General features: G+C 35.1%; 1 protein-coding gene across 1 annotated transcript; it reads left to right on the top strand.

Moving 5' to 3' along the window:
* The first annotated feature begins 385 nt into the window (after window positions 1–385).
* LOC149409609 (mitochondrial import receptor subunit TOM20 homolog) lies at window positions 386–10,865 on the top strand. The gene is made up of 4 exons (XM_089649662.1): window positions 386–588; window positions 4,541–4,749; window positions 6,285–6,407; window positions 7,453–10,865. Exons 1-3 carry the CDS (start codon window positions 459–461, stop codon window positions 6,402–6,404), a joined length of 459 nt encoding a protein of 152 aa, XP_089505788.1. The 5' UTR covers window positions 386–458; the 3' UTR covers window positions 6,405–6,407; window positions 7,453–10,865.
* The last annotated feature ends 685 nt before the right edge of the window (window positions 10,866–11,550 follow it).

Genomic DNA, 11,550 nt, shown 5'->3' with positions numbered 1-11,550 from the left:
TCTCGACAAACGGAAGGTTCTGAGTTCGATCCTCGATCGCACTCAAATTTTTTTTTTTGCATTTTTTTGTAATTTTTATTATTTTAAAATAAATTTTATTATTTCAATACCTACCTCATCACATCAAAATGAAGGCGTTTTTTCTTTCAATGTTTCTGGCTTTCACCCTGGGTGTTACCAATTTTGAAGAGATGCAATGTTGAGCGGATGGGAGGCAAGTTTTAAATAAGGCTTGATAGAAAATTAAACATTAAAAATATGGTAATTATTTTTTCAAGTTCATTTGTTCAAAATTACCCCAAGCAAAGTTCGATTAGTTAAAATCCTTCAAATTGTCTGTGGTAAAAACAAGAAACAAGATCGAACCAAAAACGAAGAAGACTTGAATATTTTAGTAGCGAGGGCAGCGGGCTGCAGGTTTTGAAGTGGAAATTTGATCAATTTTTATCAGTTTAAAAATGTTGGATTTATCCAGAACTTCCATGGGGATCGCCGCCGGACTGGCGGGCACACTGTTCCTAGGATATTGCATATATTTCGACCAAAAGAGACGCAAGGATCCGGACTTTAAGAAGAAGCTCCGCGAGCGTGAGTATTCACATTCATAATCAATTTATGGAACTATTACGCATTGACCGCCCATGAAATCACACAAAAACCATTAAAAACATACAACACAACAACTTGTCCAATATATAAATTACACCTTATTGATTTAGTAGTATTTAGGAAATAAATATTTTTGACGTTTGGTTCAGGCCTTATAGGGTGAAATCGGGTCAAGGCCTTGTTGAATAAGGGTTTATTGGCATCCAAACCATCCCTTATTATTTGCCACAACATAAAATTATTACATAAAGCTCGCAATTTCTTTTACGTTCATGCAACACGATTCGCACCATTGCTTTTACAACACGAAGAGAAAGGTCACATTCCATTTTAAAAATTCATTATGACAAAGGTGTACATAAATTTGTTAATTTTATTTGCTCGAATAAATTAATTAAACTTAATTTTTTCTTCAATACATCGCATACTGATGAACATATTTTTTAGGTTAGAATTTTAATTGTTATATTAAGAGTAAAAGCATTGAATTGTAAAGCTTGAAAACGCAGGGAGTGAATTGGTGAATACTATTTTTTCCTATTCTCTTTTTACTTTTATTAAAACACAAACATTCCATTGTAACAAATAATTTGACAATATTTTAATCTCTCCTACTAGTCACCATAATTAAAGTGAGTAGTGAGGTCTTAGCTAGAAGAGGATTGAACCCGTGACACCGGGGTAGAAAACCATAGCTTTGGACCACTCAACCAACTAACAAATACTCCATTTGTACCTCCAGGATAATCCCATTTCTTGAAAGTGGTAAAGCCGGCTGCACATGGGTGACTTTTATATACGTAACAGTTTTGTCACTATCACAATTTGCATAAGCCTCAACAAAATGAGTCACATGCAGTCGTCCAGGGTGGTGAAATTTTAAGTGAAGTAAAGATTTGTTGGGAAGGTTGAAGATGTGTTCAGTGTTGAAAGGAAACCATGTAATTTATTACAGCAAGGATTATTTAAGTTATTTTGATTAGAGCGTTAAAACGTAGCACGTAGTAGACTGAAGGTACTCAGTAGCTGACTGAGTACCTTCCCGCTGTCGCTTATGTAAGGTGCCAATACGATTCAAGTTGCACCTAAGAACTTTCCCGAACATTCTAGTTGCTATGGCTACAAACATTGCCACCCGTAACGCTGAGCAACGGCCGATATTTCCAGTATGTTCCATGACGGCCTAGGTATCTTAGCGCTTGGCACTGTGTACTAAGTAGTACTTGACACCGTCAGACTCGAGTAGTGGCGTACCACTACAGATTTAGTATTTTTTTCAAATGCTTTCAAATTTTTCAAATTCTAAGATTCGTGAGACTAAATTAAGATTTTCTTTAATCGGCGATAGAAAAAATGTAATTATGATTTGATTTAAGATTTTCATGGCTCAAAATATTACGTTGATTTATTTTTAGATTATTGTGCTGTGTTTCCTCTTTAGCCAACGTTTCGGACAGCTTTAGAGTGTCCATCATCCATCAGCGCCCTTGAGGTGATTTTTCACAAAAACGGCGCTCTACAAATTATCCAATTATTATTATTATTATTATTATCATCAGGGAATGGATTGTAGTGAAGTGTATGTTTATGTATGCAGAAGTGATACCGTGTTGCAAGCATTAATCCTCTTGATGTGGTTTTCTGCATTTAGTTTTGGCTTAGCCGTCTAATAATACTAGATACCAAGAACTATTAAGCTTAGCTCCGTCCTCCCTATTAATATTTATGGGGTTTTGTGGATTTCAATTGCCTCCGTAATTACGCGCTCGATGCGCTTAGACCTTCCCAGCACCCTAGGCACAAATCCAAAGTAATTGCCCGTTCCAATTAAGTGTTCGGCAATTGCCGATTTCTCCAGATGGCCGAGTTTGCACGCTCGAAAATGTTCTGAGATTCATTAGTAAAACGTTTCATCATTTTAAGAGAAAGCAAGTCTATTGTATATGATGACATATTTCATAAATCAAGTCTGTTAGCTATTCGGAGCGAAAGCAGTGTAAACACAGACTCTAATGTCCGAGCCACGTATTTGAAGCCAGGATAGCAATCCACTATGCCGGCGTTCTATCATGGCAAGATCCTGGCTTACTATCCTGGCTTGGCACATGCTAGAGCGGTTTACATGATTCTAAAATAATTCAGTTAAAAATATAAATTACGTTTAAATTCTCAAAATAAACCATATTTTGAAAATGATGACACTTAAATTCAAAGCAAAATTCTAGAGTTCATTGAAACGGAGATACAGACAGAAACAGATACACATAAAACACATCTGAAATTAGTACGACTTTTTCTTCAACACGCTTTTAAAAGTGCATTCCAACAGGCGGGGACAAGTTATCACTTTTTTATGCAACGTAATGTGTATTTAAGGAATCGTAGTAATCAATAGGTCATTCTTTGCCTCCCACTTCAAACGATGTTATTCCGTGTCTTGCAGGCGTGCTGTGGGCGTGACGACATATTTCATGGTTGCAATATTCACTCTGGACGTGATCAAATAACTAGTAAACCTTTACAAGAGAAACAAACATCCCGAGGTTACGAATAACCCGAGGATATTATTTGAATTTTTCCTACTACCTTTATTATAGTGGGAAAATCTGGCTTCTGCCCTGATGGAGAACTTGGATAGTAATAGCCCACTCTTATATTAACCGTTCAATTCGAGTAGTGGATACTCTCACCCCAGTGAATGACTATCATTCAGAATCGAAAAGTTGCTTAAAATGGCTTCTCAGCAGATCGCAATAGCCAGCTGCTTCCCAAACTTCGTCTACTCATCTCCTTCCACTCGTCACTCCCTCAGTTTCACAACATACCTCAATTGGGGATGCCATAGTCCCTCTGGCTCCGAGCAGTTGAGATTCGTAAAAGATATTGTTTTTGTGATATCCTTAATATATCCGGGTGAAGTAGATTAATAAGTTCAGCTCCAATTTATAATATATATTTATAACTGAACATTTTATACCATGTTGACTTCATACACGACATCCACCCAACCTTTCACTCATAACAATATGATGTACAACCCGAAGAACACGGAATTGATTGCGTTCCACCACGGAAAAAGTCAAGATACAAGTAAGATGCTCCCCGTATACCTTAACGAGGCAAAAATAAATACATGTTCGAACGTCAAATACTTGGGGCACATTATTAATCAAGATCTATCGGACGATGGCGATATCGAACGTCAAAGGAGAAGCCTAAGCATAGTGTCTAACACGATTGCCTGTAGATTTTTCAAATGCAGCAATACCGTTAAAAAAATACTGTTCAACGCATTCTGTACTGGCCTGTATACGTGTGAGACATGGTGTCACTACCGAACTTGCTCGATGGAACGACTCCGAATTCAATATAATGACGTCTGTATAATCATATTTGGATACCGAAGATACAGCAGCGCATCGACAATGTTCACGGAACTAGGACTGAATGGATTTGCCGGCCTGATGAGACACCGGGTCACTGGAGCCAGGATGCGGCTAATGGACTCCGCCAATACGTTGGTGACCGCAGCCTACCAGCACCAAGCGCCACTCCTGAGTGAGCGCTGGGCCCAAGCTCACTCAAGACCACGCCCTGCATAGTTGTTAATTACTTTGTTGTTAATTTATTCTCTGTCATATATTTTTTCAATTTCACATACCTACTGTACAAAAAATATGTATACATAAATGGGACGTGTGGGATTGCACTAACTTACCCACATCCTGGAATAAAAATTATTATTATTATTATAACGCGAGAATAGCAATTACGCCAAATTTCAATTCTCGCTCACACGCATTTGCGGTCCTGTTCGCGACTTATCTCTCTCATTCTCAGGCTTCCATACACTACAGTTAATATTTTTAAATAAGTTCTATATTTTGAGTTCTCAAAACGTTTGCTAATTGATTTCGATATTGGTTTGTAGGTCGCAAGCTAGCCCGCCAGTCCACGGGTTCGGGGCGCCACGACCCCTCGGCGCTGCCCAACCCCAAGGACCACCAGGCCGTCCAGGAGTACTTCCTGCAGCAGATCCAGCTGGGCGAGGAGCTGCTGGTCTCCGGAAACCTGGATGAGGGCATTGAACACTTCGGGCGGGCAATCGCTTTCTGCGGACAGCCCAACAAGCTGCTGGAGGTGAGATGTTGTTCTCGATGGAGTTTTTAAACCAACCCTGAGCAGGCCTCGTGTGACAATAACTTTTATAATACCTTTGTCTAATTAAATATGTTTTTTAGTTTGATGTAAAATGGTAAATTAAAGTTCACATGATAAAAAAACTTCAGTAAGCGACTTTAAAAACTTTGTTTGCATCCAAAATATTAATATTTTTAATGATTGCATGCGTCGATTTGTGATACTAAAATCTCAAAGAGTCTCACCTACTTTCAAAGACAGTACTTTAATTAAAATAGTTAAAAAAAAAACAGCAAATCTACTTGAAATTTTTTATTTTTATTTTTTTATTATCAATATAAAGTTTTTTTACAGGTTTTTTTTTTCGAAGTCTGTCTCACTAGGATAAACCTGTGTCGAGACAGACGTATTTGATACATGAATTGAGTCGTGTAATTTCTATACCCGCTATATCAACTTTCATTGAATAGCAAGGGGGAATATTTGGTGACGTTATACTATTTTGTTGAGGATCGAGGGGTTAAAAGAAGTGGTTGAATCAAAGCAATCTGAAGAAAATATTGTGATAGACAAGTGTCAAGTGGATTATCCTTCTTATTTAGATATTAGCTTCTTCCTAGAAATTAAATATTATCTATGGGATTGTTTTGATACAGAGGAAGATCTCCGATGCGTTGGAATGATCAAGTATCACAGGTGGTTGGTAGCAAAGGCGGTCCCTGCCATAATGCATTTGTGCAATGCACTGCAGCACATTAGTGTGCCAAATATCCCTCGTGAATATCATTTAAACCTTTTTATAGTGTCCGTGCAAGCCTCCTACGCATGCGTAAAAGTGTTGTGCATATTTTGAAATGCCGAAGATGTGATGTCACACAATGTGTTCTCACTGTGGGCATGCTCTCAAGCGGCTGAAACCGTGAAATGATGGAGACAGATTACTTTCATAACTGCAATTCATTTGTTGGAGCAGTGAAGACACATGGATCCCGCATGCATACGCGGCGCTTGACATTGACTTGACATCGTTGACAACACGTTATGTGATGCCAAACGTTGATTTGAAACTACTTAACAATGCTTAGTTATTATTGCACTACAGGATCAGGATTCAAACTTCTACATAATGTATTCAGTATAGACACTGCGCCTGGTTTTCGCAGTTTTGATCTGTAAAAAAAAATGTTTAAAAATTTCTGGCATTCAAAATCTTGCGATAAAATTGTTTTTGACAAATAATTACCCGCCAAAACCATTGTTGAATATAGTACAAGTTTGTAAGGTTAAGACAAAAACAGTGAATAGGGTACTTAAGAAATAACTTTATTCATTCAAAAGCATCATGGCTTTGTTTATGTGATCGTTAATTTTCCAAGTACAATTTTCGGAGTCAATGTATCTTGGAATGAATTGTTCATTTTACTAAAAAAATGCAAGTTCCAAATATGCAGCTTCCTTAATCATTTAATTTACCTGTATGTTACCATTTTTTAAGTGAAATCCATCAGTGAGACGTTGTTTGTTTGTTTGTCCAGGTCCTGCAGCAGTCCATGCCGGCACCCGTGTTCCGCCTTTTGGTTCAGAGACTTCCGCTCATCATGCAGAACTGTGCGCCCCTGAGGGCGGCTTCCATGCAAGACGACGATCTCGAATAAACAGTAAGATGAATTCAACGTTAACTCAACACAGGAGACCCTGACGAATATCATTTCCCTCGGGGACTACGTTATCTTTGGGATGCTGTGCGGGGGATTTTTTAAAGTAAAGGAATGGAGACATTATCTCCCAGATGCAAGCAGAAGTATTATTGATAAATGATGTTGGTGACATACCTTGTGCGTGCGGTGCAATACATACTAATTTTGGCCCATCTGCCTTATTTCTATTGTCTTTGAAAACATAATTAACTAACTAACTAACCATCACGCCGTTTTACCGCAGGGGTAGGCAGAGGGGACGGACCGCCAAACTACTCGGTGTTGACACACACTCCTTGCCTCATTCACATTCATACATCGTCTCATACATACTCTTCTATTGTTCTGACTCTTGACATGGCCCGACTCAAGTATCTGATTCACTTGGTCGTGCCATGTCTTCCTCGGGCGTCCCCGACTTTTGCTACCATTTACATTGTATATTCTTCGCTCATTCGCTCTATATTCCCAAACGATCTAAGCGTCCCTTTCTTGATCTAACTCATTACGCTTACATCAGCCTTGCACTCTTTGCGGATCTCCACATTTCTCACACGATCAAACATAGAGAAGAATAGAACTTGAACCCAAGAGGAAAGAAGTTTGATTCGCCTCTAACCTTGGTCTGTGTAAAGAATTTTTCTAAGCCAATAAAAATTGATTGCACGGTGATTGTTTCATGTTATATCTCTGTTCACTTGCAGATTTCTGTGTTGGGAACTCTTTGAAAAAGTAAAAGGTTTTTTACAATAATTGCGTTTATTTACGCACAATAAATAAGTCTGGATTTAGCTACACTGTTCACTACCCAAGGGTTGGTAATTCTCTGTTTCTAGAAGCTTGAAGTCTGACAATGATACCCCACAGGCAATTGCTACACTCTAGCGACATCTGTCGGACTCTGGAGTAAGCTTTCTGACTAGTGCCATCTATCGCTTGAATACAAAACTTTTTACCATACATCACATTTCATGTAAAACTAATGAATCTATTTTTATTTTTTCAGACCACCAAATTACCAGTGGAGCAGTTAGAAAATCCAAAATCAAAATGCCTCTGTTGTTCAAAAATAAGTCCTACTCCCTTCACTCACCTACTAATCTATCCCTTGCCCTTTTATACAATACATACAATAGAGTAATTTGTTAAAAATGTAACAAAGTTATTTTAAAACAAAAACAGTAATCATGCTAGAAATTGTTTCAAACTCCAAATCAAATTTTTATGAAATTATCAAGTGTTGATTTTTTTGCTTAGCCAATTTTAAACATATTAACAAATCAATTGTTTTGTATTTGATTTTTTGTACGTTTTTTTCAAGCGTTACTCATGTAATTATCACAAAAAATAATATTGTTTTTTTTTTTCTCATTTTTTTTTTTTTTTTTTTTTAATCATTTCTTTGAATGCGAGGATGAATAAAAGATAGTTTTTAGTTCTAGTCGTAATGAAAATTATATGGATAATTTTACAGAGTAGAAAATTGTGTATTAAAAAAATTTCAAATATTACCAAATTGTTAAAAATGTTATTTTTTAAATGAAATTTGGCAATTTTAATTTTTATCACTATTTGTGTCGTCATATTTTTGATTGTTTGCGACACCTGAAATTGGACGAAATCACAGGCCTCTCAGTATCGCCGCTGTGTTCAAATTCAGAATTAAAACTTTGCTTGAATTTACTTATGTGACCAGATCTGAATAGCCAGGTACTTCTCAACCTTCCTCTTATCCATCGTATTATACAGTTCTGGCAGAGCTCGGGTAAAACCAAAAATTACTAAATAGTGGTGTTAAAACAATGTTACTCATTTATAATATTTTTCATCACAAACTGTTTTGCTTTCTATGAAAATATTTTATTGTATTTTATTTTTCACATGTTTCTTTTCAAAAGAGTCCTAATATTTTTAGCCGCCAATGCAAAATGATTCTTGCGTTAAATAAATTGGTTCACGTTAAATCAAAATCTCGTAGCTAGACTATATATCGCAACTAGAGTTGCTTGCATAAAGCATGATTAAAAATGTTATTCGACTTCTTAAAAGAAAATTCCAGTGAAATTGAATAGGCAATTTTTAAGCAAGACAAAAAGCTGTGGGAAGCGTGTATATATATATGCACCAATACATGCAATCCTTGGTTATGTTGTTTGCTTGAATTCTAATTGCGCGACTTATAACTCAAAACACCTTGTTTTTTAAATAAATCTATTTGAATTTAATTTTTGTTTTCGTGAATGAATGCAAATCTTGGAAGTTGATATTAATCCACTTCCCGACATCCGATCGAGCTGAAACTCGTCAGATAAACTAGTTGTCGATGACAGTGCATTCTATCAACTTTTGGTGGCATTCACGCACATACACGAAATTCTGGAAATGTGGACGAACAAAATAAACGAAAATAAAAAAAAACTTTGGTTAATTTTTTTAACTTTTCGTTTTAATCTAGTTACGGAGTTTTGAAAAGTTTTAATGTGAAAATTTTAGTTTTTTTTCTAGTTTAAATTATCAGAATATCATGTGAAGAGCAATAGATAAGCTTATATTGTGTAGTGAAATATGCCTTATTTTGCAAAATTTTCTGCAAAAATTTTCCCAAAATGCATGTATTCTATTTTGGTTTATCGCTTACTCCTAAATTAAGTCGTTTTTTATTTAAATTTTGATGTTGTCACATGTTCCTTACTATGTAAAATGTAGACTATATACATTATTGTTAAAGAAATCTGTAAAGTTTCTCCGAGTGTGCATCTTTTTACGTATTTAAATACGGTTGCATTGTTGAAAGAATTACGAAAAACACATAAAAATTACAATTCAAAATCTGATATGGAATTTGTACAAAAATATTACAACACCAGGTAAACAATACAGTAATGTATCTTATTATTTGCATGAAAAATAAGATTCCCAAACTTTCGTCTTCCCATCTCCTTTCTCTCTGCACTCACATTTTCCAAATTGGGGTTGATGTAGTCCCACTGGCATCGCGCAGTTGGGACTCTTGTGTGATCACACAAAAAAAAAATTGGAGAAGTTTTAAAACAGTTAAGTTGCGTAATATCTCGAATTATTTTATTTTCACTTTTTACTCTCCATATATTGAGTATTATTATTGTTTTTGAACTTTTCGATAAGCATATTAAAAACACAATCTTGGCAAGATAATTTTGTTACATAATGTTCTCTAAATTAATTCTGGCAACTATTCAATTTGGAAAGTTGTCAGGTTGTTGAAATTTTTTCGTCTTAACTTTTACCCCTTTGGGCATTTTGTAAATTAAATTAATGTGGGTGTTAGGAAAAGTGTGCAAAATGTTATTTTTGAAAAGTTGGAACGTTGGCAACACGGGTTTGAGAGATTTCTTCCGTTTGCTGAGGCAGTGTTTCGACATTTGGAGGGAAAATAATATATGGATTAAAAAAGTTGTATGTAAAAATTGTTGTAATTGTGTGTTATTTTCATAACATAACAAAATTGTTCATTTTGAGTGTAAATTACATCAAAATATTAGTTTTATTGTTTGTGTAGTTGTTGTGTTTATATTAAATGGTTCATTTTTGGTCATTTGCATTAAAATTGTTCATTTTGTGTAATGTACATTAAAATTGTTCATTTTATGTAATTTACATTAAAATTGTTCATTTTATGTAATTTACATTAAAATGATTCGTTTTACATCAAAATTTTGGTTTTATTGTTTGTGTAGTTGTTGTGTTTATATTAAATGGTTCATTTTTGGTCATTTGCATTAAAATTGTTCATTTTATGTAATTTACATTAAAATGATTAGTTTTGTGTAACTTACATTAAAATTGTTCACTTTGTGTAATTTACATTAAAATTGTTCACTTTGTGTAATTTACGTTAAAATGGTTTGTTTTCTTTAATTTATAATAAAATGGTTCTCTTTTATGTAATTTACGTTAAAGTGGTTCATTTTGTGTAATTTACATTAAAATGGTTAATTTTGTGTAATTTACATTAAAATGGTTAATTTTGTGTTATTTACATTTAAATGGTTCATTTTGTGTAATTTACATTAAAATGGTTAATTTTGTGTTATTTACATTTAAATGGTTCATTTTGTGTAATTTACATTAAAATGGTTAATTTTGTGTAATTTAAATTAAAATGGTTAATTTACATTTAAATGGTTAATATCCCTTGCTGGGACAAAAAAGCAAAATAATAAAAAATGGTGTTTTATAATTCTTCATATTTTTCCATCCAAATGTGGATATTAAGTATTTGGTTGAAATCTCAGAATAAGGCACTTTGTATGGAATAAATTGTTTGTGAAAATCGTCATAGGGAAATTAAAAGTTGTGTGGCATTTATTTTATGATGAAAACTGTTGAAAGATGATAAAAATGTTATGTAATATTATTGAAATTGATTTATCACGAAAACTGCATTTTTGATTTTTTGTAATTCCTAATTTTTTTTTAAAGAAATACAAACGACATTCTCGGGTTACAAATAACCTGGAAAATACTACTACCATCATTATAGTGAGACAATGTTACCTTGTGAAGGTGATGGAGGAGGAGCTAGGCAGAAGATTGAATCCGTGGGAACCTGAGGCTTTGGACCACCCGGCTTCTACTGTATTAAAACAATTGTGACTTTTTTAAGAAAGAATGCTAACTGAAGTCCCCAGTGCTGCCCGAGCTTTACGCACAGTTTAATGAAAGCAGGTGTAGTCGGTGACCTTCCTCTTGTTTTGAAGGACAAGTGTGCAAAATATCATCAATCTTGGAATAAAACTATATATTTGTATAAAAATCAAATCCACACGGCCTGTCCACGCGGCCACCCGCCATAGACACTCTTCTATATGTAAATAGATTGCATCCCCAGTTTGTAGGAATGTTGGGTCAAGTGTACAAAATTTCATCAATCTCAGAATAAAACTGTAGATTTGTACCAAAATTAAATCCACACGGCCTGTCCTCCATATCCAGTTTGTAGGAATGTTGAAAAGTGGGCAGGGAAAGAAGATGGGAACGAGGAAGGTTGGGAAAGTCGCTAAACATAGCTGAAGCCGTTCCAAGCAATGTTGCCATTGTGAATAGTGATCTTTTAACGGGGCGA

The sequence above is a fragment of the Hesperophylax consimilis genome, chromosome 30 (assembly GCF_061612785.1).
Source record: "Hesperophylax consimilis isolate HC1 chromosome 30, BYU_Hcon_1.0, whole genome shotgun sequence".
NCBI lineage: Eukaryota > Metazoa > Arthropoda > Insecta > Trichoptera > Limnephilidae > Hesperophylax > Hesperophylax consimilis.
This window is presented reverse-complemented; position numbering and strand designations above follow the sequence as displayed.

What these genes read in the sequence shown, in the direction of transcription:
- LOC149409609 (XM_089649662.1), top strand. Translation starts at nt 459, where the DNA reads ATGTTGGATTTATCCAGAACTTCCATGGGGATCGCCGCCGGACTGGCG. An exon ending in TAAGAAGAAGCTCCGCGAGC is followed by an intron (nt 589 to 4,540) that starts GTGAGTATTCAC and finishes ATTGGTTTGTAG; the next exon opens with GTCGCAAGCTAGCCCGCCAG. An exon ending in AGCCCAACAAGCTGCTGGAG is followed by an intron (nt 4,750 to 6,284) that starts GTGAGATGTTGT and finishes TTGTTTGTCCAG; the next exon opens with GTCCTGCAGCAGTCCATGCC.